The sequence below is a fragment of the Ambystoma mexicanum genome, chromosome 12 (assembly GCF_040938575.1).
Source record: "Ambystoma mexicanum isolate Mex_15411 chromosome 12, UKY_AmexF1_1, whole genome shotgun sequence".
Classification (NCBI taxonomy): domain Eukaryota; kingdom Metazoa; phylum Chordata; class Amphibia; order Caudata; family Ambystomatidae; genus Ambystoma; species Ambystoma mexicanum.
This window is the reverse complement of record NC_090936.1, coordinates 1,253,278,951-1,253,305,858: the sequence shown is the minus strand read 5'-3', so window position 1 is coordinate 1,253,305,858 and position 26,908 is coordinate 1,253,278,951. Positions and strand designations below refer to the sequence as shown.

Sequence of the window (26,908 nt, the reverse complement as noted above, 5' to 3'; positions counted from 1 at the left end):
ACCCACGTGATGCCGGATCACTCTGTCTACAGTATCGTATTTTAGCTTCAAAGTTCATTCACTCTTCTGCTGTTGTAATAATCTTCACACAGTGTTGCTGCTCGCAATCTTGTTTTCCACACAGAGGTCTAGTATCGGTTTCCCCAACTCGCCGGCTGTGCTGACTTCACTGGTGCTGCTTTGTTGTAGGAGCCAAGGACAGTACCATGGCAGCACAACGCTTCTCCCCGCCTTGACTATCGACGCAGGAGAGCCCTGAGGACCACTGACTCACAATGCAGGATTGTTCAGCTTTAATTCCAGGTCTTACGTTTCCTATTCTCGAAGGTTCATGAAAGATGCTGTCTTTCAGTTAAAAGGTCAAGGGCACTTCCCTCCTTGCAATCCTCTTCGTCCTTGCCGTCTTCCGCCTTGTATTAACCTGCCATCTTGGAACTGCTGCTTCCTTGTGTGTTTTGCCTCACTCAGTGTGCTTTCGTGCTCCACCCTTTATTCGTTTGGGTAAGTGTGATGGAAGTCAGGTGTGTGTAATGATCAGTAATTGCCTGACTATCTTATTGGGACAAGTCAGGTATACGGCTTGGGTCTTAGTCCGTTTTTGCTCACAGTGAGTTTTATTTCTGATCCCTCCCAGTGCTGTGTAATCTATTCCAGGAGTGTGGAAAAATTGAGGTAGGAGGTTGCTCACCTAAGAGACCTGCATTTCATGCTTCCTTTATGATATGTCATTTATAACGCGCCTGTACACAAGTGTTTCCTACAGGCATCCGATTGGCTGCACCCTGTTTTCTTTCTGGTGGCATTTGCTGAGCGGGTGGACATGTTCAGGAGAAGCAGTGCCTGTGCCACGGCTCCCATTCTTGTATTTCTTTTTTTAATGCTTTGCGAGCAATTCTGAAATCTTGATAAGAGTATGACTATCTCTGTGAGTCTGTAAGAAGGGGGTCCTTGAATACCCTTAATAGGGTCACTGCAGTGAGTAACTTGTTCCAAAATGCACACAACAGACAGACTGTAAATGCATTTGTTTGACAGGGCTGTGGGAACTAGGGCAGAGGTCAAGAGGGGCAGCTGTTCTACCTTGTCATTGGTGTGGCGGGCCTCACTCCCAGATCTTTCCAGACAAGTTAGATGGGCTCCTACCATATACCACCTCAGACATCGCAAGTGCCCATATATAGTGAATGGAAGTTTTACCCAATACCTGTGTGTAGGTTAGTCCTCCAATAAAAGTGAACGAACCTGCCACAGACTCCCTATAGATGGTCGAAGAAGGGCCCCCCATGTGAGAAGCAGCATCATTTGTGAATACTTTGCCCATCACAGGTCCAGAATTCTGCGCCTAGTGCCTCAAGGGTCTTGTTGGAAAACGCACTGGGTTCAAACAATTGTAACATAACCGAAGACTTTGTGTGATAGCTATAGTTGCCCTTTAGGTTCCTACACCCAGGTGTATCCTGCACCCCAGTGAGAGCAGTGTGGGGGCGTGTGGCCATTCTTACCAGCCCAGCCCAGCCCTGACCTGCCTGCCCCAGGAGGCTAGATCTGATGTGCCCTCTGCTTAGGATAGACCCCCACCAGACCGTGTAAGCTGGCACAGGGAGCGGTCATTGATAAAGGGCTGTTGGGCTGCGGAGTGTGTCGTGAGGAGCGCATACACTTGTACTCCTGTGTTGAATGCAGACCCAGTGTAAATTGCCACCGTGCTGCGAAAACCATGCAGTAAGCCCCGCCTATCCTGCATCCTGCACATCCAAGTGCTCTGCTCCCCGAGAGAGAATATGTGCTCTGCCTTACCAGTTGTTGACTCTTGACCTGCAAAACGCACAAAAAAGTTTGCATTCATAAAACATTTTCTCTTTACAGAATGAGATGTGCTTGGCGACGCAGCAGCTTTCCAAGCAACTCCTTGCTTATGAAAAACAGGTATGTACCAAGGTATGAACAGGACACTCATTACTTTGAGAGGCTGTTTATATACATGCTATTAGTCATGATGTACAATAAGATTTTTCCACTTATATAAAAGTTGCATTTTGTTTAAGGCTTGGGCATGTGTCATGGAGACGTGTGGGAGTGTTTATGGTCGTACAAACTGGAAAATTCCGTGGAGGAACAAAATGTTGATTGCATTGAATCTGTTGGAATCCATGGTGGCATACATTGAATCTGTTGGAATCCATGGTGGCATGCATTAAATCTGTTGGAATCCATGGAGGCATGCATTAAATCTGTTGGAATCCGCTGTGGCATGCATGAAATCTGTTGGAATCCGCTGTGGCATGCATTGAGTCTGTTGAAATCCGCTGTGGCATGCATTGAATCTGTTGAATCTGCTGTAGCATGCATTGATTCTTTTGGAATCCATGGTGGCATGCATTGATTCTTTTGGAATCCTTGGTGGCATGCATTAAATCTGTTGGAATTCATAGTGGCATGCATTGAACTGTTGGAATCCGCTGTGGCATGCATTGAATCTGTTGAAATCCGCTGTGGCATGCATTGAATCTGTTGAATCTGCTGTAGCATGCATTGATTCTTTTGGAATCCATGGTGGCATGCATTGATTCTTTTGGAATCCTTGGTGGCATGCATTAAATCTGTTGGAATTCATGGTGGCATGCATTGATTCTGTTGGAATCCGTTGTGGCATGCATTGATTCTGTTGGAATCCGCTGTGGCATGCATTGATTCTGTTGGAATCCTTGGTGGCATGCATTGAATCTGTTGGAATCCGTTGTGGCATGCATTGATTCTGTTGGAATCCACTGTGGCATGCATTGATTCTTTTGGAATCCATGGTGGCATGCATTGATTCTTTTGGAATCCATGGTGGCATGCATTGAATCTGTTGGAATCCATGGTGGCATGCATTGAATCTGTTGGAATCCATGGTGGCATGCATTGATTCTGTTGGAATCCGTTGTGGCATGCATTGATTCTGTTGGAATCTGCTGTGGCATGCATTGATTCTGTTGGAATCCGTTGTGGCATGCATTTATTCTTTTGGAATCCGTTGTGGCATGCATTGAATCTGTTGGAATCCATGGTGGCATGCATTGATTCTGTTGGAATCCGTTGTGGCATGCATTGAATTTGTTGGAATCCGCTGTGGCATGCATTGATTCTGTTGGAATCCGCTGTGGCATGCATTGATTCTGTTGGAATCCGTTGTGGCATGCATTGATTCTGTTGGAATCCGTTGTGGCATGCATTGATTCTGTTGGAATCCGCTGTGGCATGCATTGAATCTGTTGAAATCCGCTGTGGCATGCATTGAATCTGTTGAATCTGCTGTAGCATGCATTGATTCTTTTGGAATCCATGGTGGCATGCATTGATTCTTTTGGAATCCATGGTGGCATGCATTAAATCTGTTGGAATTCATGGTGGCATGCATTGATTCTGTTGGAATCCGTTGTGGCATGCATTGATTCTGTTGGAATCCGCTGTGGCATGCATTGATTCTGTTGGAATCCTTGGTGGCATGCATTGAATCTGTTGGAATCCATGGTGGCATGCATTGATTCTGTTGGAATCTGCTGTAGCATGCATTGATTCTGTTGGAATCCGCTGTGGCATGCATTGATTCTGTTGGAATCCGTTGTGGCATGCATTGATTCTGTTGGAATCCGTTGTGGCATGCATTGATTCTGTTGGAATCCGCTGTGGCATGCATTGATTCTGTTGGAATCCTTGGTGGCATGCATTGATTCTGTTGGAATCCTTGGTGGCATGCATTGAATCTGTTGGAATCCGTTGTGGCATGCATTGATTCTGTTGGAATCCGCTGTGGCATGCATTGTTTCTTTTGGAATCCTTGGTGGCATGCATTGAATCTGTTGGAATCCATGGTGGCATGCATTGAATCTGTTGGAATCCGCTGTAGCATGCATTGAATCTGTTGGAATCTATGGTGGCATGCATTGATTCTGTTGGAATCCGCTGTAGCATGCATTGATTCTGTTGGAATCCTTGGTGGCATGCATTGAATCTGTTGGAATCCGTTGTGGCATGCATTGATTCTGTTGGAATCCGCTGTGGCATGCATTGATTCTTTTGGAATCCTTGGTGGCATGCATTGATTCTTTTGGAATCCTTGGTGCCATGCATTGAATCTGTTGGAATCCATGGTGGCATGCATTGAATCTGTTGGAATCCGCTGTAGCATGCATTGAATCTGTTGGAATCCATGGTGGCATGCATTGATTCTGTTGGAATCCGCTGTGGCATGCATTGATTCTGTTGGAATCCGCTGTGGCATGCATTGATTCTGTTGGAATCCGCTGTGGCATGCATTGATTCTTTTGGAATCCATGGTGGCATGCATTGAATCTGTTGGAATCTGCTGTAGCATGCATTGAATCTGTTGGAATCCACTGTGGCATGCATTGAATCTGTTGGAATCCATGGTGGCATGCATTGAATCTGTTGGAATCCACTTTAGCATGCATTGAATCTGTTGGAATCCATGGTGGCATGCATTGATTCTGTTGGAATCAGTTGTGGCATGCATTGATTCTGTTGGAATCTGTTGTGGCATGCATTGATTCTGTTGGAATCCATGGTGGCATGCATTGAATCTGTTGGAATCCATGGTGGCATGCATTGATTCTGTTGGAATCCGTTGTGGCATGCATTGATTCTTTTGGAATCCTTGGTGGCATGCATTGATTCTGTTGGAATCTGCTGTGGCATGCATTGATGTGGCATGCATTGAATCTGTTGGAATCCATGGTGGCATGCATTGATTCTGTTGGAATCTGTTGTGGCATGCATTGATTCTGTTGGAATCTGTTGTGGCATGCATTGAATCTGTTGGAATCCATGGTGGCATGCATTGAATCTGTTGGAATCCATGGTGGCATGCATTGATTCTGTTGGAATCTGCTGTAGCATGCATTAATTATGTTGGAATCTTTGGTGGCATCACGTTGCTTACACCCATCAGTTTTGGCGCCAATGAATGAATACCACTCCGGTAAACCGGCCACAGCAGAAATGCCGTTGCCTGTTTACCACAATGTTTTGAAAAGGGAGATTTGCGCCTAAACATAAGATTTCAAGACATTGCACTACTTTCATGTCCAATACTAAAGTAAAGAATGTCAGGATAGTGACCTAACGCGAAAGGTTAAGTGTCGGCATGGGGAGATCGCCTCCTAGCAAGGTGTGAGGAGAAAGAAGGGGCCAGTCTCCCCCTCTCACCCCAAAGGGTTCAGTGTCCTAAGATATAGCAAAGCAAGGAAATAGTCCAAGCCAAGTGATGGATGCCCGGTCTCCCAAACCAAGGGCAAACACCCAGTTTACTTCCGTAAAGAAGGTCCCTCCTCCCAGGGTCGGCTGTGTTGGGGTCGTCCATCCTCACTCTAGATTCCCTCCACCCACTGAACCCCAGCATTCAGCAACCAGATGCGATCAGGACCCTCATGCTCACAGCCTCCTCTGACGGGGTTCCTGTACCGTACTCGGCGTAATCTCGGTGTGCTAGGCTGGGCTGAGGTTGGCCAGGGTGTGTAATATTTTTTTTAATCTACTTGTCCAAGGACAAAACTTTCAACACATCTAGCTGTCCTGTAAAACATTTTGCTGGGGTCTCCTTGCTGCCTGAACCAATGAAATAGGATTGCCCCTCGTGCCCCCAGGTACTCACAGCCCCTGCATGTTCCTTGCTTTTATCGATTAAGATAATGGCAGCTAACACTACAGCGCTTGGAGAGGCGAGGAATCCAGCATGGAGCGCTATATGAGAAGCTTGTGTAATTATTCACTCAAGCGATCCATTGCACCAGTGGGCACAAAGGAGCGGGTGCACAGAATTCCCCGATGCCATAGGAAACCAGTGAGAAGCAGTGAGTGTCTATGTTCCTGGCATTACATATGTCCTCTCTCAAGGGTTCAGAGAATACCCTTTTCCTCTAGACCAGGACCAGGACCAGGAACATGCATTTGTTTCATAGGCATTAATGTGTGGAATCCCGATACCATATCATTTAGGATAAAGTTGGATCTTAAAAACAGCTGGAAGCATCCAAAGACTTGGACACCAAGTCTGGTACCAATAGAATGTCAGTATAAGATGCTTATCCAGCTAATGTCGGGTCATCAGATCATTAATGTTGGCAACGCATCTTTGCATTTATTTCTTTGTAAAGATATCTGTTGTGTGTAGGGTTTGATGTAAACCAAATCGCTCAATAAGAAGAAATACCCTGAGGTTTAGATGGAAGAATGAACTTGAACAATGAAGAGATGCTAAGAGGACCACATGGGGGAAGCTCTGCTGTCATTGGTGGCCTGAAATGGCCGGAACAATAATAATGCAAACATTCAAGCTTAGGTTGGGTATCCAACAAGCCCAGCAAAGTTAAAGTGGCAGTTTTGAATAGAAAATGCAACCTAAATGAAATCTGGCATTCACCTGGATGACCTGGAGAGAGCTGCAGCTTTATGAGAAACCTGCAGGTTCAAGCTGCTTCAGGTATGAAGGCCATCAACCTGCAGATGTGGGCGACGCTGGAACCGGTGGCCGCGGGAGAGGCCATGCAGGGTCACAGACTGCTGTCATTGCGGCGTGCTGCAACAGCAGGGTCATGGGAACCAAGCAAGGGCAGAGATGCCAACATTCTGGAGCCCGGGAGGGAGATTTCACCACCGAAGTCGGGAGAAGATATTTTTCCCGTAGGAATGCATTGAGGTTCTAAATTTCTTTAGGCGGGAGACCATAGAAAATTGCACTATTTTAGAAAAAGAAAAAAAAAAATATATATAATTTTTTTTTTTTTTATTGATGTTTTAGTAGGGGCAAAATATATAACCGTGCAATAACAGAAAAACTGGTGTCAATAAGGAAATGACAAGAAAACATCTGTCATTACGTCATAATTCATCTTATTGTCTTTAGTCCAGTAGTAATGTATGCATCCTGTTAGCTGTGCTACTTTCAACAAGGGAAAATCATTTCTCTATAGATTGTAGATCTTTGTCAAGAAATAAATAAAACTGATCATTCAGTTACTTATATTAGCAAGAAGGTGAAAGGATGAACGAACTGTCCCTCCAATGGAAGCCACTAATGTAATTCATAAACTTATCTTAATCGGGTTATCTCACCCTACATGAAGGGTTCATTTCACATGCCACAGGCAATCTCTGAAAACATTCCCACAAAAATACATTGTGACATTGGACCATGATCTTGATCCATCCTCCGATCATAGAGGATCATAATTCCATTTTGGCTTACTGTATCACATCATATTTTCTAACATATTGTGCCCTCCCACAGATTCCTTGTCTTTGATATCTTTGCTAACCTGCTTGCAGCTTGGAACCATCTTTGACAGCAGAGGGCACCGTGCATCTTCTGGTTGATGTCCCTCAGTGGTTTCCATTCCTGCATTTGGCCTAAGCGGTCGATGTCGGGGAGCATTTTGCCTCACTCTCCATCTTTTGTCTTCCTGAAAAAAATCCAAGAAGAGATGCCATCATTTCTTGTCATCAGACTCCTCCCATGATAAGAGAAAGGTACGTTTCCTAGACAGGTTTGCCTCAGCAGCAGACTGGAAAGAGTTCCGTCTGAAGGTGATGGACGTTTCAGGAAGGTGACTCCTTTCGGTCCTGCAAAAGAGCCAAAAAAGGCTATGAATCCCACCACACCTTCTAAAGCCGGCAGGGAGTTGTCAAAGGCTCAGACTTGCGCACCCAATAGACTAAGTCGATAGCCTGAGGTGCTTTCTCGAGTGGCATCGACCGCAAGAGAAGCATCAAAGCCAAAGACTTCCAAGTCTTCAGTCAAAGGACTCGAAGTCGAGGCCTTCAACATCGAAGCTATCAATGTTATACTCCGATCCATCATCCGGTTTTAAACCGGTATAGAAGGACTTCTTTTGGTCCTTTTGGATGAATTTGAGGAGGAAGGTGAACACACACACAGTGAAGGACTTGATTAATGATTCTAACCGTGTAAAGAAGGCTTTAACGGAGACGGACTGGGTAAGAACTATCGACATGGTCCACTCATTGAAGCTTCATGGTAGTCCCTCTTTTCTGGATAAACCAAAAGGGGTTGTACCCGCTTATCTGAAGAAACATCCATATTATAGAGGAAGAAACAAGCTTTTGAGATTCTGTTTGAATCTGCGGGCAACAGGGCAGATTCTGGCAATTGGAGCAAAGGGGAAAGTGGTGAATGAGATCTGTGCCCTGTGTCGAGGACAGACTAAGCAGTCACTACGCCATATTCTTATTCAGTGTTTATGGCCTAAAGATCAGTTGAAATGATCTCTGTCGTTTTTGTTCATAAAGAGGATTAGCCTCGGGCCATTGAACATTTTTATCCATTGAACTTTTAAAAGTATTAATAACTCTTGATTTGATGGATGTAGTATCGAATTGAGCTCAAACCTGACGACTGGTTGGAATAAGTGAAATATTTTCCTCTGTCTGTTAAGTAATGATTTTGTGTTTTCTTAAGGATGTGAATAGTCCTATATATGGCTGCAACACATTAATAATAATAATAATAATAAAATAATGATCAGTTATATTTATTTCTTGACAAATGGCTATATTCTATGGAGAAATTATTTTTCCTCGTTGAAATTGGCACAGCCAACAGGATGCATATTTTACTATTGAGTTAATCACAATTGTATTTATTATGACTTAATGACCTGTTAATTTATGTGGGTTACGTATTAGAATTTGTGAAATTGGCTTCATGGAAGGAGACGCAGACAATAGATTCAATGGGCCCCATTACAAATCAGGCGGTCCGGAAATAACGGTGGCGGTAAACCCGCCGCCAGGCGGTCCTGAAATAACGGTGGTGGTAAACCCGCCGTCACCGTTGTTTCCGGACCGCCTGATCCCGAGTCCTGCAGGCGGGAGGTGATGGTCCCGCCAGGTTTGACCTGGCGGGTTTAACACCGCCCGCCTGCAGGCGGACGAGGGAACACCGGCAGCATTACGAGATGCTGCCGGTGTTTCCATGATCCCCATTCCCATTGAGTCCTATAGGACTCAATAGGAATGGGGATTATCACCATTCCGCCTCCGTGATACCCGGGAAACCGGGGTTGTAATGCCCCAGTAATTCCGGGAATCACGGAGGCGGAATGGTAATACGAGTTCTGCGGTAACCAGGCGGTTTTACCGCCTCGGTTACCGCCAGACTCGTAATGAGGCCCAATGTTAAACAGGCTTTTATTAAAGAAAATGTCATGATGGGTTAAGGCCTACCTTGCCCTATACTATGGTGGAATTTCCCCATCTAAAGAAACTAAGGAAAGTCTGCGTCATATAGTTCAACTGAAACGTGTCTGTGTCCAAAACCTATACTTGCCCTCACAACTAAGACAAAACAATGTGTAGTGATATCAACCATAAACAAAACGGTGTCCAAAAGTAAAGTCCTGAGCTATTTCCAGCTCATGCTTACTCTGCAGCTTATTTTCCCCCAAATGTCATTAAGTTCCTTACAATGTTCCATTTACCTTCTTTTGGACTTGAAATAATAAAGTTCCCCACTTTTGAAAAGGATGGGATGCCTTCCCCTACGTTGAATGTAGTACTGGACAGCACGTCCCAGGGTCTCCTTTCCCCAAGTTCAATATCAAAAGATGACACAAAAGAAATATCCTGAGGCTTTGTCTTGAAACAGTAGTTCAACAATTCTGCACAACTCAGGGCTCCCTTCACCAGGTCTGTTATGCACAAGTGGTGGTTTTCCTCTTTTCACAACAGCAAACTTCCTTGTTAGCATATAGGGGTTCTCGGGTCTTGGTGCAGTTTAATACCACATGGTCCACCCGTTACAGGTCCCGCAACCAGGAACTTCCATATCTACTTGAGTAGTTCCATATTCAGCTAAACGAGTGGTTTCTCAAATGCAGTTCCTTGACTTTAACATATTGGTGGTTTCTCAACCTTGACTCCAACTTTGCACTCAGTCTTTCATTCGCCTTTGTTTTCCATTGCCCTTTAGTTCATTGTTCAATAGTTTCACAGGTATGTTCTTTCCTTTCACTTCACTTCAGTTCAACGGGTGCAGGTTTTGCTTATTTCATTCAGTTCAATATTCAATGTATGCAGCTTAGCTTATTTCCTCTTATTCAGTGTTAAATAAATGCATCTTTGCTTCGTTCCTTGTTTCCATTCACTTCAGTACTTGGAACGCTACTACATGTACAGCCTTTTGGAGCGCCCCAGTGTCTTTAAGTGTCTCGGACTTCTCGTAACAGCTTCTCCCCCTTCGCAGGAAAGCCTGGTCGCCGGGCACTTTAATCAGCCCACTCCAGCTATAGTGCACAGCTTCACCTCCACTCCTCGACAACGCTTGCTGCCCACCTTTCCTTCTGTGGGATCTCTGCCCTGCACCGTCATTCCAGCAGGACTCCCAGGATCTCAGTCGGTGTTTCAGCATCTCGGCCTCTCTCGCTCCCGCACCACTCCTTCTGCTGTGTCTTTCTCTTTCCCGGCTACTCTCCAGTGCGGCAGCATTCCACCTCTTATACACATATGGTCCGGTAATGGACTGCAGGTGTTTTTCATTAAAAGCTGCCTGCCTATGAGGGCGCTAGAGGCCCAATCAAGATGACGGTGTCCCTGTGAGCCGCCGGCGTTTACCCGAATGAATCCTGATCAATCGTGGCATCCCTGACGTGCAACATGCAATCTATGCTGGCACAGCATTTAAACAACCCAAGACTGGCTTTTCTGCTGAAAAAACGGTGAAAAAAAGAGCTTCCCACAACCCAATAGCGCCGTGGTGTAGGCCGCACTGGCCGGTTCCACGTAGACCCTCTGGGAGCCGAGCTATACCGCGCAAGAGGCAGCAGCCGAATCAGTGCGACATGTAGGAGGCAGCGGCCGTGGAGGGGGAGGCGCCCAAGTGCGGAGCCGATCGCTGCAGCCAGCGGAGAGCGAGCCCCCGTGTCCTGCGGGCCACGCTGATAGTGGCCAGAGCCACGTGCACCCCCTGCATCCAGTCATACACAGCCCGAAACTCTGCACAGCGTGGGGACGCAGTGAAAGCGGCAGCTGAAACACCCTTGTGGAGGAACCAGAGCGGCCCGCCTCGCTGGCGAGACGAAACGGACCCGGAGCAGACGCCTGCTGCAAGACGGGAGGTGAGGGGGGAAAAGACACAGCGCAGCCCGGGGGGCAGGAGTGGCATAAGCGGGGAGAAGAGCGGGGGCAACTGGCAACAAGGCACCTGACAAAAGTGTCATAAGCATAGGGTAACCCCACAATACCACTCAAGGTGCCCTCTCGCATGGCACTGTATTATTGCTATTGGTGCCGGGGGCAGCGCCCTGAAGGATCCAGGACCCATTACCCAAAGGACACTGTCTTCCAATCAGCGGCGAGGGGCCCCTCTATCCAAAGACACACAAGTGGCACACCGCCAAGAATGGATTAACAAATTCAAAACACTCGCGCCGCGATCCGCTGAGAGCAGCTCCAAAACTCCTAGCACCGAATCCCAATATGAGAGGAGACAATTGACATCAGCCTCTAGCCAAGGATAACCACCGGGCCCCCCCGTGCTGCACCGACCCACCCGGGCACAAACCAGCAACGGGCGGGCGGTGTCCTACTGCGCACCAGCTGTAAAGAAAACAATAGCCCCACTCGCACCTCCTGGGGGCAGCAAACCATCCACTCCAGGGACCTCGACACTGTTCCCAAGCATCATGGTCCCTAACGAAAAATTGAGAGACACACCCTTGCCCAGACCAACATGGGTAAATCGGACAAGTCCCAGAGAAAACTCCTCTGATGTAGGCCCAGCACCCAAATCTGCTAGATCCGAGAGCCCCCCAGAATCCCCGTCAAACCTCCCAGAGGAAGAGACTCCTCAACAACCAGACATCCGTGAAATACTAATGGACCTGAAAGCAGGAATAGGCAGCCTGGACAGCAAGATAGAGACACTGTCATCTAAGGTAGACCTTCTCCAACACCGTCTTGATAAACACAGTGACAGATTGGACAGTGTTGAAGAAAGAGTCTCAGATCTCAGCGATGGAGCATCATCACTCACCTTGAGAGTCTCTACACTAAAGGGTCAAATGCAAACAGTCCTGGCTAAAAATGAGTACCTGGAAGGGCGCTCCAGACGGAGTAACATAAGGGTGATTGGCGTTAGAGAACAACAGTTACAAACTAAAATGGAGGAACATATTGCGAAAATATGCACAGAACTGTTTGGACCCACGGCGCTGTCTCAATTGTTCGTAGTGGCGAGAGCCCACAGGATCCCGTCCACCAGATCCATTCCGGGCACACCACCGTGTCTGATCATAGCCAAGCTATTAAGTTATAAGGACAGAGACACAATCCTAAGGATGGCAAGGGAGAAAGGCTAACTCCAGTATGATGGCGATGACATCCAGTTCTATCCGGACTTCTCCCCAGCTGTCCAAGCCCAGCGGAAGTCCTTCACCTATGTCAAACATAGACTACGCGCCGACCAAATCCTCTATTCGATGCTCTTCCCGGCGAAACTACGCATCCAATATGATGGGGGAACACAATTCTTCAATTCCCCTGACAAAGCCACACTGTTCCTAGACAGGGTTGCAAACCCAATAGTCAAAGCTCTGGACCATCAAGAAGAGAGAGTGGATAAAATACCTATCTGAAGATTAAATGAAGCACCTGCCCACACCTAAATTGAAACTTGCCGTCGGGGCAATATCAGCATCCGGGAAATGGGAGCCCAATTCTTGGGAGGACACCCATGCCCCTTGCACAGCATGTTTCTAGTTCAAGTTGGGGGGGGGGGGGTTCCTAACGGACAAGTTGGGGATTGTTCGTGTAAGGGGAAAAGTTTTGTTGTTGCCATACAAGGTACGCGCCACCTGTCGTTGCCCAGCCCTCCCCTCGGCCCCTAAAAGCCTCCCACGCCTCCAGAGATTCGAAGGTCGCACACAACGCTGTCATAATATCCGAAGAAGCAAGAACCATGAAAAAACAGCCACCACCCCTCCTTGCGGGCACCAATCAAACATCATCGTGGAAATTCAGGGTAGCATCATGGAATATTACAGGGGGCACCACCCGGCTAAGACGAGGAAGATCCTCCAACTCCTCAGACGCCATAAAATAGAGGTGGCAATGATCCAGGAGACACATCTCCTCCCCCATAACGAACACCACTGGGCCCGAAACTGGGGCTGTCATCGATATTTCTCATCACACTCCTCTTACACCAGAGGATTGACGATCCTCATTTACCCGACACTAAGCTTCCGCCTGATCAAGACAGAAAAGGACAAGGAAGGGAGAGCTCTCCTGGTACAAGGTGTGGTGGCAGGGGAGGAAGTCGTTTTCATCAACTCCTATGCCCCCAAAACGGATGGAGCAAATAACTTTGATTGGGTGCAATCTCGGCTGGCACAAGTGGACAACGCAACCATAATCTGGGGTGGTGATCTTAACACACACCTCGACCCACAGAAAGATAGAACACAATTAACAACCGCAAATCCATCCAAAGCTAGCCTACAAGTGCAAGAAATCTGCAAAGCGTTTGACTTAATAGATATCTGGAAATACCAAAACTGGGAAAACAGAGATTATACATAACTCTCCAACACCCACAACTCAAGCTCACGCATTGATTATCTGCTGGTCTCATCCCACAGTAAGTTGCAATGGGATCCTTGCCAAATACTCCCCAAAACCTTCTCAGACCACGCCACTGTAACACTTGAATGCATTCCAGCAGACACCAGACTGAGGCCACCACACTGGTGCTTCAAACCCAGAGCCCTCGCTGACCAGGTGTTTGCAACAGAACTACGAGAAGAAATTGATGCCTTTCTCGAAATCAACCAGGGTACAGTCGACTCTGCAGGCACGCTGTGGGAATTGCTCAAATGTTTTATGAGGGGGGGGGGGTATGCCTAGCCAAAGAAAATGGCATCTTGAAACTAATTCACCACGAATTGGCCACCAGCGAAAATCGCCTGAAATCCCTAGAGAACCAACAACACCTGACTGACGAAACCCTCACCCAAGCAGAGCTGAAGAAAGAATTTCTCAACTTCAGGACCTTAGCAGAGCGCGAACAAAAAATTCTGGGACAAAGACACAGGATTAGGCAATATGGTGAGGGCCAGAAACCGGGAGCGCTCCTCGGCCGACTGATAGCAGCAGATAGAAAGGGTAGAGAGAATTCGATCCCCACAAGGTGACTTGGTGTACAAAGAAGATGAAATCGTCGAGGTGTTCCGAGTATTCTATCAAGAAATGTATAGCGCCAACCCCTCACTCGACACAGAGGCGATCTGCACATATCTCAACGAGACCGAGCTCTATTGGGTAGAAAGGGAACTCCATGAACCCCTAAATAACCCCATTTCACTTGAGGAGATCCAAGAAGCAATAAAGAGCCTACCCTCCTCTAAAGCCCCCGGGCCTGATGGGTTAACTGGGGAATTCTACAAATTCTTTGCCCACAGCATAGCCCCCCCTCCTCTTAAAGGTTTATGAGGAAGCAAGTAAGTCCGGCATTCTTTCCCAAACCATGAGAGAAGCTAATGTAATTCTCCTGCATAAAAAAGATGAACCCCCCCGAGGAATGTAAATCCTATCGTCCAATCTCCTTAACCTCGATAACAAAATCCTGGCAAAAATACTTGCAAACAGAATACTCCCACTAATGCCTGCACTGGTACTTGCGGACTAGGCAGGCTTTGTACCCGGACGTAACGCCTCTTTCGGGATACCAGAATGTTCGGGGGGATAGCTGCACTAGACCCCAATCAGCAGGGGATAGCGGTGCTGTTGGACACCGAAAAGGACTTCGACTCCGTCAAGTGGCCTTTCATGTTCGTGGTACTGCAGCAACATGGGCTCGGGATACAATATAACAAGCTGGTCTCCCTCCTCTATAATCAACCCCAATCTGCAATTACCCTAGGGACAACAAAATCTGCATGTATAAATCTCCAACGCGGCACCAGACAGGGGTGCCCATTATCCGCCCTGATCTTTGCACTAATAATGGAACCGCTAGCAACCAGCCTTTGGGAGCGGCAAATTCAGATGACTAAATATCGGTCCTCACAAATTGGTAATATCCCCATATGCCGACGACATCGTCCTCTACGTACAAAACCCAAGTGAAAATCTGAATCCCATCATGCGTGAAGTGATATGGTTCGGGACAATGTCGGGGCTAAAAATCAATCACTCCGAGTCTATTGTGTTCCCCCTGAATGACAGCACCAGATTATTCACGATGATTACAACTTTAAATGGGAAAACGCTCACGTCCGATACCTGGGGATCCAGATGTCTCTGAATCACCTTGAAATATTCAGAGACAATTATGAAAGTGTAATCAAAACACTACGCAAGAAGGTAAACAGGTGGAAAGCACTCCCACTAACCCTATGGGGAGGGTGTCCCTAGTGAAAATGGTAATTCTCCCCAAACTCCTATACTTGTTCTCTAACATCCCAATCCTGCTATCTCCGAGCATCCTGGGGACCGTGAGGAGCTTAGTACTAGATCTAGTTTGGGCGGGCAAACCAGCGAGGGTGGCATACTCATCACTCACACTTCCGGTGACTAAAGGTGGCCTGGCACTCCCCGATATTGGAAAAATACTATTGGGCAGTCCAAACTCAATATCTCAGTCACTGGTACTCAACGCTGTTCATAAGACCACATGTGCAGGTCGAACGAGCCCTAGCCTCACCAAACCTGCTGAGAGCCGTGATCATCGGCAAACAGGCGGTACCACACACAACACTGAATATAATGCAATCCACAAATACCTTTTGGCGGAAAATGGCCCATAAGTACAACGTACTGGTTAGATACTCACCTCTCCTGCCCATCAAATTTATCCCAGGGATGCCCCTCACCGCTGAAAAAGTATTTCTCAAGTGGGCAGAGAAGTGCAAGATCAGTATGCTGGGCGAACCTTTCGTCCAAGGAACCTTCATAGGTTAGCCCAACAGGCGAAAGAGAAAGGCATCACTACCTCACTAGACGCATTCATATACTTTAGGTTACGATATGCCGTACAAGAACTTATCCCCTCGTTCCCGCAACAACCTCCAATATGGCAGCTGCTACATGGAGTGATACAGGCACAGGGAGAAGGAAAACTGGTTTCATCAATATACAAATCCCTTCTATCAGAGACATCACCAATGAACCCAAGGTCAAAAGAAAGATGGGGGGGGGGGGGGAGTCGCTGCAAGCACCTATCCCAGATGAAGAATGGGATTACATATTACGACAGATCATATTACGACAGACACAAAAAGTGGCACTTAATACACGATTCAAGCAAATCCACTTCAACTTTCTACGCCAAACCTACTACATGCCCCAAAAAAGGAACAAGCACCACCCAGAGCTGAACTCCACATGTGACAAATGCGGCGCACCGGCAGCTGACGTCATGCATCTCGCTTGGAGTTCTCCAGCAGTGGCCAAATTTTGGACGGAAGTGCTCCCCGAAACCGTAGCAATAATAGGCGAAGAGCTAAGACCTGTTCCAATTATAGCATTAATAGGGCTGACAAAAACCCTGGCACCACCAATAAGGAAACTGGCAAACATACTTCTGGTGCTGGCACGAAGGAGAATATCCATGGCATGGGGACGGGGCCCTGCCCCCACACTAACAAACTGGAGGAAGGACAGCCTCTACTGCCAGGAAGTGGAAACAGAATTCATGAGAACACTGCCACTGCACGCGAGGCCCCCAGACATATGGGGCCCCTATGTGTCATAGCTGCTCTCCAGTGCTGACTCACCTATAGCTTCGCAAAAATCAACACAAACTCTAACCTGTGCGGACTAAATGCCAATACCTACACACCATTCAATGGGACCAAAGGCCTACAAACAAGGACGATAAGGAGGGGGGGCATGGGGCGGCAGGAGCGGGGGTGGAGGGGAAATGGCAATAGCACTAGTTGAATAGCCTGCAGTTCAGGCTAGTTTGTATTATTGTTGTAAAACAGAAAATCCAAAAATAAATTTTTAAAAAATAAAAATAAATTAAAAAAAAGTGCCTGCCTCTCATTACAATGACATAGCTGACCTTCCAGTATCTTCTTCGTCCCAGTACCAAAGTGGTGAGAGTAAACATTGTCTGTTACTCTGTTCCCTCTTCCTCGACACAGTACTAGAGTGTGGAAAGTATGTATTGTTTATAACCCTCAGTTGTTTCTTCCTCTTCTCAACACGGTTATGTATCCCAAGAGAGGAATAAAGAGGAAAGGTCTTATAATTATCCAAAAAATTTGGGGGTGGGTTAAGCTGGTTGTTATGAGGATAAGGGGATTCTGTGCTTTTTTCCCAAGATGCCGCCTCTATATTCTTTCTCCCCCCTCTTCCTAACACATCTGGGATGATATCTCCTGCCCTCCTTTGAGAAACCAAAGGGTGTCTCACTTACTAGTCCCCAGGATCCCTCTCTCTGGTGGCCAGGGCACCTTTGGATCCAGACCCTGGGGGTGGGCCAGTGCAGGAGGATCACCTGGGTGGGGGGGGGCGTCTTCAGGGAGTGGGGGTGAGACAAAGTATTCCCCCCCCCTTCCGTACCCATCCTATTTTGTAGGATTCACCAACGCCCGGCTCCCCCCTCAACCACTCCCCCCCCCCCCCCCCTTCATTCACACACAACACAAACACTTGGCTGAGGAAGAGGGAGATTGAGAGTAAAGAGGCTAACACTTACATATCTCATTGGACATGTCCCGCTAATCGGGTCGTGGCAAAGTCAGGCACTTGATCTTAATCACATTCATCTGATACTCATTGGCTCCCTCCACATAGATAAAAGGCGGATCATAGAGAGACGCTCTGAGCAAGGCGAGACACGAGAAGGAGCAGATCTTCCAGGGTGAAGACAAACCACTGGATCAGGACGACTGATCGAGGACCAGAGAAAGGGATAGATGAACCCTGAAGTTCCCTGCAGGAGGTCACTGCCTTTGGGAAACTGTGAAGGAGATGCAGAGAAAGCCAAATCACAGACGAGAAGAAATTGCATTGGGTTTGAAGGATGCCAGCTACCCTCACTAGGTGAACAGAGTTGGGGAGCAGAGGCCAAGCCTGTGGTATCAGCTTTGACTCATGAATCAAAGCCACAGAAACAAGAAAGGAATGCACACAACCGGTGAGTTAGTGAAAGTCGTGAAAGCCCGGTTTGTGTCAAGGAAAGATTTGTTCATTTGTATAGCGCACCGAACCCAGAGGTATCTGGGCGCATTCCTTTAAAAGATGACAGTGGACGTTCCATTAGTGGTACGAAGGAAACATTCATGACGGAGGCCTTTCATGACAGTACAGGTACAATTTAAAAACAAAGGACCACATTACTGCTTGTGTGCAAAGAGACCAGTTTTCACATTTTTTCTAAAGGTCCAAAAGGAGGGTTCTGCTCTTTAGAGCTGGGGGCATAGAATGTCAAAGTTTAGCAGCTAGTAACAGGAAGCTGTTTCCCCAACTTTTTGTAGTTTAAATCTAGGGATCTTTAGCAGGTCTGCATGTGTGGACCGGGTAGGTCTGTTTTATTTATTTTTTTGTGTGTACATTTGTTAACTAGATATTTTGGGGCTGTATTGGAGAGGCACTTGTGTGTCAGAAATAGTGTTTTGAAGGCAATTCTATCCTGGATTGGGAGCCAGTGGACGTTTCGTCTCGCTGAAGTCATGTGGCTGTTTCTCCGTATACTGAGTGCCGCACTTAAGGCATCATTTAGCAGCACCTGTCGTCTTTTCACATTGCGGCTGCTCATGCCTGCATACAGGGCATTGCAATAGTCGAGTCTAGATAATATGAGGGCTCTGGCCAGGGTAATGCAACTGTCTTAGCGTAAAGGTCTACAGGCATTGATTAGTTTTGATGAGTAGGCCGCCACTGAGGCTGTCATATTCACTTGTCCTGTAAGGGTAAGAGCTGAGTCAAGGTAGATGCCTAAAGTTTTCACATCTTTGGAAACTTTGATAGTGGAACTTTGATAGTGAAACTCTCGATGTTAAAGGATTTGAACTGGTTGTCTAGTTTGTTCTGCGATCCGATCAGTAGTAACTCAGTTTTATCGTCATTGAGGCAAAGGCCGTGGATAGCCAATCATGCTTGTATGGTTTGATTATATTTCATTAAGTAGTTTGGAGTCTGTGTTTTAGGAGCCTATGATGGGAATGAGGATTTGGGTGTCATCCGCATAATTTGTGTAGGTGACTCCCAAGTCCTCCAAGTGGTCGAAAAGAGGCTTCGTGAATATGTTATACAATGTAGGGGGGAAACACAAAAGCCCTGCGGTACTCCACAAGAGACCGGGGCGGGCTCAGCGGATGCTGTCGGGGCAAAAACCCTCATTGTTCTGTTAGAGAGGAAGGACTGTATCCATAGAGATGCTTTGGTGGAGAAGTGGGCCGCAGTGGTCAAGTGTTTGAAAATAACTTTCTCCAGCATTGGATCTTTCATGGATTCACATGCTTTGAATATTCCCCGTCCTCAGGCTGGGAATCCCCGGTACATTATATAGACCCTTTCCCGTAGGAAAACTTTTTCGACGCTTATGCGTCCTATCCACCTCATTTTGTATCATGCGTGCCCGTACCGTCAGGACGTCATGATATAAATACAGGCCCCGCCCCCGCGCTCCCTCAGATTTCAACCGTCTTTCAAAGTAGTGGGATCCTCGTGTTTACTACTAGTGAAAACTAGGTTGTTTTTTCTGTTTCACTTCGGCAAAGTTCAAATTCTGGAGAATTATGTCTGGAAAAGCGTTATTTCGCCCGTGTGCAACCTGTGGCCTCAAAAAGGTTTATGAAGGAGACGGCCACATGGACTGTATCTACTGTCTCCACCCGCACCACACGGCGGATACATGTGAGATATGCCAGGGTTTCTCCCAAAAAACCCTTAAGGACCGTAAAAGAATGCTGGTCGACTGGCTTAATGACGGAGCGGGTGCCTACCCGGCTTCGGAAGTTGGCTCCACGGCCTCCAGGAGCAAGTCGGAGCCTCCATCGAAGAAGGTACGGCCAGCAGAAATTTGCGCTGAGGACAAGCATAAGGGGAAACATGCTGGATCTTCCTCATCACATAAAAAGCCCTCCTCCTCCTCATCATCTAAGACGGAGAGGCTAGCGCTGTCAAAATCCTCCTCAGGGGACCGTCCCAGGTCTTCCATGAGTCGAGAAGCTTCAGCCGGGAAGTCGGCATCGAAATCGACGACGAAGGCTAAGGGCTCGACGATGACGACTTGCTCGTCGACCTCGGTGTCATTGACGATGCCTATTACCGTTCAAGCAGCAGCGGTTGGGATTCCTTCGTCGACGGAGACTCAGTCTATGGCTTGGCTGCCTAAGGTCTATGACCCGATCCCCCCTGAGGTCTTACTGCAGCCAGACACGGCCTGCTCGGCGGCAGGAGAAGGTGACATGGTCCTGCAGCCATCGGATTTAGGCTTACGGCCTTCCACATCGACGGCGACGAGTGCGAGCGGGGGTATGGTACCTATATCATCCACGTTACTGACCCCCCAGACGGTTTTGTCTCTGGATGTGCTTAATACTCTTCAGAAGCTCCTGCAGTGGCTGGATACGCAGTTCCCTCAACCTGGGACGTCATCGTCACTTTTGTCTGTACCTTCCGTCGACGAGCAAACTTGTACGGCTCGCTCGACGACTAAACACCCATCGGCTCCCCAGGCGGTGAAAGATCGTCCTCGAGCTCAGGAGGAGGGTGAGTTGTCGGAGTCCGACTCTATACTGGATGACTCGGGGTCAGACATCTCCCTGTCACCGTCGAGGGACCCAACATGGAATTCGGATGTAGAGTTAGTCTACGAGGAGCCAGACACAGCCATCTCCCCCTGATGATGTGGGAGCCTTCCATGCAATGATGGGAAAAGCTTGTTCCGAATTCGGCTTGATTCCTGAGGAGCAGAAGAAAGACTGTTTCCTTTTTGACCATATGGGTCAAAGGAGAAAATCGGTATTTGCCATCCCAATCCTGGACCACGTGTGGCAAGAAGGTCTCAAGACGATGCGCCATCCGTTCTCGGAGCCAGCCATAAAGGGACGGATCGAGAAAGTTTAAAGCTCCGGAGTCCACTCCAAAATGTCTAACATCACAGCCTCTGTCTGACTCGGTGGTGTCGGCGGCAGCGGCTAGGAAGGCCAGGGTCCAGCAAAAATGTTCAACGCCACCGGAAAGCGAGGCTAGGAGGCAGGACGCCTTTGGAAAGAAGGTGCTCTCGGTCGGAGCGACGACAGTAAGAGCAGCCAATTCCTTAGCGATCGTGTCACGATATGATAGGGAAATGTGGCACAAACTAGCCCCTATCCTAGAACACTTGCCAGACGAACACCGGAAAGCAGCTATGTTACTGGTGCGGGATGGCGAAGAGGCCTTGAACCACGCTATTAATATCGCAGTTGACCTAGCAGAGTCTGGTTTCAAACAAATCAACCATGGAGTAGTGCTTCGTCGACAAGCGTGGCTCAAATGTACTACTTTCCGTCCTGAAGTCCAGTACAAAGTCCTTGACATGCCATGTGAAGGGGAACACCTGTTTGGCGAAAAGGTTGATGAAGCGCTGAAAGGGATGAAAGAAGACACGGATACTGCTAGGTCCCTCGGCGCCCTTCAAACGGGTAGAAACTTTCGCTCTTTTCGCCCCTTCAGGGGTGCTTCTCGAAACTCCCGCTTTGGAGCCTCGAGGGACCGTGGATTTAACAGGCCCTCGTACTCTTCACAAGGGTTCAGACGAGCGTCCCAGTCGGCACGTAGAAGCAGGGACTATCAAGCCTCCAGGCGGCGAGGCTCAGGTCCGTTGTCAACGAAGAACAAGCAAACCAGCAACCAATGACGGCCTTCGGAACGTCCTGGGGGGTCGAGTCTCTCATCACTTCGACCGAGGGAAATGCATCACCACAGATCGATGGGTCCTAGACACGATTCGCATGGGTCATGCGCTACAATTCAAAGACAAGCCTCCGCGTCTTCCTCCTTTATTCTCGACACAGCCCCACCTCCGAATCCTACGACAAGAGGCGGCGCTTATGTTGCGAAAAGGGGCGGTAGAGAGAGTTCCTGTGGCACAGGAAGGACAAGGAGTTTATTCCAGGTTCTTCGTTGTCAAAAAGCCAAACGGCAAATGGAGGCCCATTCTCGACCTGAGGGTACTCAACAAGTGGCTAAAGAGCCTAAAATTCAAAATGCTAAAGCTCCAAGAGGTTATCAGGTCGGTGCAACCCATGGATTATCTATCATCACTAGACCTTCAAGATGCTTATTTTCACATCCCAATACGCCCACGACACCGGAGATATTTAAGATTCGTCGTCGGGAGAAAGCATGTTCAGTTCAAGGTCCTCCCGTTCGGGCTCAAGTCCTCCCCCAGGACGTTCACCAAGTGCTTGGCCCCTATAGCGGCCCATTTAAGGAAGGATGGTCACCATGTCTATCCATATCTAGACGACTGGCTGGTCAGAGGTTCATCCAAGGAACAAACACGAGACAGTCTACGAGCCACAATGTCCCTCTTACAGGAACTGGGCTTCGCAATAAACTTCAACAAGTCCTCCGTAGAGCCTTCGAGGACCTTGGTCTTTCTAGGAGCGGAGTTTCATACACACACAAGCCTGGTGAGACCATCCAGCGAAAGAATTCAGAAACTTCAAAGCAAGGCGTCGCAATGGAGAGGCGGTACCAAGGTTTCAGTGCGCAAGTACATGTCCCTGCTAGGGACCATGTCGTCCTGCATTCCGTTGATAAACAACTGCCGTCTGTTTATGAGACCTTGCCAGGAATTTCTAGCGGACCGTTGGGCGCAGAGCCGAGGTCGCTGGTCCGACAGACTGGTCGTCGACGAACAACTAGTTCAAGCACTCTGCTGGTGGAGAGTGTCTACTCCTCTAACGAAAGGGATGCCTCTACTGGAACCAAAGTTACAAAAGACGGTGGTGACTGATGCATCGCTGAGCGGATGGGGAGCTCATCTGGATACGTTACAGGTACAAGGCCAGTGGTCGTTGCAGGAGTCCTCCCTGCATATCAACCTGCTAGAACTGAGAGCAGTGCGATGGGCTCTGAAATCTTTTCTTCCTCAACTAAGGGACTCGGTGGTGCGTGTCATGACGGACAACACCACTACGATGTTCTACTTGAGGAAACAAGGAGGGACACGTTCCAGGTCCCTATCGACGGAGGCACAGAAAATCTGGCATTGGGCCCTGCAACACAACATGCAAATCTTAGCGTTCCACCTACCAGGCGTGAGAAACGTGGAAGCCGATGCCCTCAGCAGAGAAATGAACGAAGTTCACGAATGGGTGCTGAACGACCAACAAGTATTCAAGAAATGGGGACACCCTTCCATAGACCTGTTTGCAACGAAGAACAGAAAATGCCATCAGTACGCAAGCAGATGGCCTCAGCAGGGCTCACTGGGGGATGCGTTCTCCTTCCCATGGACGAACAAATTCATGTACGCATTCCCTCCATTTCCCCTTGTCCGGAGGACGTTGCAATGGATCCTCAGGTACCCATGTCGGGTAATTCTGGTGGCCCCGTACTGGGCCAGACAGGTGTGGTTTTCAGACCTGCTACACTTAGCGGCGGAACCGATGAGATTCCAGAAGACCCCCGACCTTCTGTCTCGACAGGAGGGTGTCGTTTGGCATCACGACCCGGACAGCCTCAAGTTGACGGCCTGGCTCCTGACTTCGCCGAATTTGGTCGGCTAACGATTCCGGAGGACTGTCGGCGTATCCTGCAAGCGGCAAGAGCACCTTCCACAAACGCCTCATACGCGTACAAATGGAAAAGTTTCTGTCAATGGTGTGAGGATCAACCAGGTTTGGCCCCGCAATCGATTAAGCCGGAACAGCTCCTTCCATACTTGCTGTTCTTAGCTCAAAAGGGCCTGTCGGTATCGTCAATAAAAGTACACCTAGCAGCCATTTCCAGGTTTACTCGTCGACGGCACTCGGCACCATTGTTCAGCGACCGCCTGATTAAGCACTTCCTTAAAGGCCTCTTTCGGAGTTTCCCTCCAGAGAAGAAATTTCCGCCGGAGTGGAGCCTCAATCTGGTCTTAACGTCTCTTATGAAGCCTCCTTTTGAGCCAATGTCATCATCGTCTCTAAAGTTTCTGTCATGGAAATTGGCCTTCCTGGTGGCCATCACTTCAGCCCGACGTATTTCAGAAGTTCAGGCTCTAATGGTAGACCCACCATACTTACGATTTTTCAAGAACAAGGTAGTCCTAGCCACTAACCCACAGTTCATACCAAAAGCTCCTTCGGTGTTCCATAAACACTCCTCTATTGTGTTGCCTACGTTTTTTCCGGAGCCATGCTCGGGAGCGGAGCGCATGCTACACACATTGGATGTAAAAAGGGCTCTCAAGTTTTATCTTCATCGTACGCAACCGTTCAGAGAAACGAGACAGCTGTTCGTGGCCTATGGTTTGGGTGCTAGAGGAAAAGCCATTTCAAAGCAAGGACTATCAAGATGGGTGTCATCTACCATTTCGTACTGCCATTCCAGGGCAGGGAAGCCTCTTCTACGACGGCCAAGAGCTCATTCAACTAGAGCAGCGGCATCGTCGACGGCACTGTGGGCCGGAGTCCCTCTAGGGGAAATCTGCATGGCGGCTACCTGGGCGGCTACACACACCTTTACCCGCCATTACTGCCTGTCGCAGCAACATGCCGAAGACACCCGGATGGGACAGGCGGTGCTTCGACACCTATTCCAATAAGGTAAGCCCCGGCTGAGGGGTTGCATCCTGTGGAATTTATGACTGTATGTGGTTCGTTTTCCTATGTTAACGATTACTGATGTATACATGATGATAGGGAACGGGCTTTGCGAAGAAAGTATATGGGTTTGCATGCACGCCTCCTCTTGGGGGTGGTACTGCTATGTAATCTATTCAAAGCATGTGAATCCATGAAAGATCCAATGCTGGAGAAGAATAGTTTCTTACCTGTAACTCCATTTCTCCAGCATTGGTATCTTTCATGGATTCACATGCGCCCACCTGCCTCCCCTGAACATGCAAACCGGTTCCCCCACTACTTTGGGGGCCGAAATCTGAGGGAGCGCGGGGGCGGGGCCTGTATTTATATCATGACGTCCTGACGGTACGGGCACGCATGATACAAAACGAGGTGGATAGGACGCATAAGCGTCGAAAGTTTTCCTACGGGAAAGGGTCTATATAATGTACCGGGGATTCCCAGCCTGACGACGGGGAATATTCAAAGCATGTGAATCCATGAAAGATACCAATGCTGGAGAAATGGAGTTACAGGTAACAAACTATTCCCTTATGATTGACAAAGTCAAAGGCCACTGATAGGTCAAGTAGAAGGAGGAGCACTAAGTTGCCATTGTCTTTTAGCTCATCCATTTGTATTTTAAAATCTATAAGCACTGATTCAGTTCCGTAACCTGGTCTGAAACCTGATTGGCGAAGGCCCAGGAGATTGTTAGATTCTAAGTGGCTTTGAATTTGCAGGTACGCTGCTCTGTCCAATATTTTTAGTAGGGATGGAACGGTTGTTATAGGCTGAATTGGTAGGGATGTTGGGGTGAAAGGTAGGTTTTTTTGAGTAATGGGAGGACCAAGTCATCTTTCAGGTTGTTTGGGACAGTGCTTGTTTCGACTGAGGCATTTATTATGGAAGTGATGAATGGAGCGAGCTCCTCCACTACATCTTTAATGACTGAAGCTGGGCAATTTTCGCCTTCACATCTGGATGGTTTGAGACTAGATATTATTTTATTTACTTACATTACAGAAACGGGCAAACTCAAATGGCGTGAAGGGTTTTGTAGGGGAAGAAACGGGCAAACTCAAATGGCGTGAAGAGTTTTGTAAGGGATTCCCTTGGCTCTGTGAATTGGATATCAAGTGGATGTTGAACAATTCTTTAGTACCAGAATTAGCATTCATAATTCTTTTGTTGCAAGTGGTACTTTTGGTTTGGAAGATGACCTCTTTATAGTTATTAGAGGTTGTGGTGAACCTCTTTGTTCAGAACAGTTGTTTTTCTTTCTTCCAATTCGCTTCTGTTGGTCTTATAGTACTGCTCATGGTTTTGAGGTTGGTAGTGTGCCACGTATTTAGATGTGCTAGCGGCTTAGCTTTGCCCATTTGTAAGGATGCTACTTTATCTACAGCCTGAAGTAAGGTTTAATTATACAACTCTACAGTGATGAAGGGTCCACACGATGAGAGGAGTTGGTGATTAGGGTGCGATATCCACTGTAATGTTATGTTTATTTCCAGTGAGTGCTGATGGAGCTTGGATAGAGCAAGAGTCTAGGCGAAGGTTGTCCTGGATGGTGAAGAAAATAACGTGGTGGTCGGACCAGGCGCGGGGTGTGTTAGAAAGAATCTTAGAGTCACAGTTTAGGTCTACTAGCCAGTCCAAGGTTCTACCTTTGCTGTTTGTAGGGTTGATTAGTAAGTGCGAGAAGCCCAGTACAGTAATAGTATTGGCTAAGGCTGAGGCGTTGTCATCATTGAAGCCTAGGTTTAAGTCACTTATCATAATTTGGGAGCTTGGTTTGGTGTTCCATGTAAGGAGTTGTGCGATATCTTCCTGAAATGAAGAAGTGGGACCTGGCGGTCTGTAGATGAGGTGGATAGTCGAGGTACGAGAAGCCGTAAGAGGTAGATGGAAAGGAGTTATCCTGAGGGAAATCGTTGGTTCAGGAGTTCTCTTGCAACGAAGGCAACTCCTCCGCCTCTAGAGGCATCTGTCCGTTCTGAAAATAGTGTAATTCTCAGGAATGGCCAGTGAGAGCTGGACTTGCTGCTGAATTGAGCCAGGTTTCTGAGATTGCTCAGAAGTCTAAGTCGTTAGTCACAATAAGGTCTGCAGTATCAAGT

General features: G+C 47.8%; 1 protein-coding gene across 2 annotated transcripts in view; it reads left to right on the top strand.

Annotated features, from left to right (window-relative positions):
* The window catches only part of APPL2 (adaptor protein, phosphotyrosine interacting with PH domain and leucine zipper 2), a 697,737-nt gene that overhangs the window by 179,582 nt on the left and 491,247 nt on the right, over window positions 1–26,908 (top strand). The window contains exon 3 of one of the 2 annotated variants that reach the window (XM_069629945.1): window positions 1,867–1,926. In XM_069629945.1, the coding sequence (XP_069486046.1) occupies window positions 1,867–1,926 (60 nt within the window). Of the gene's footprint in view, window positions 1–1,866; window positions 1,939–26,908 lie in introns of both variants that reach the window. The other variant, XM_069629944.1, reaches the window with a different exon arrangement.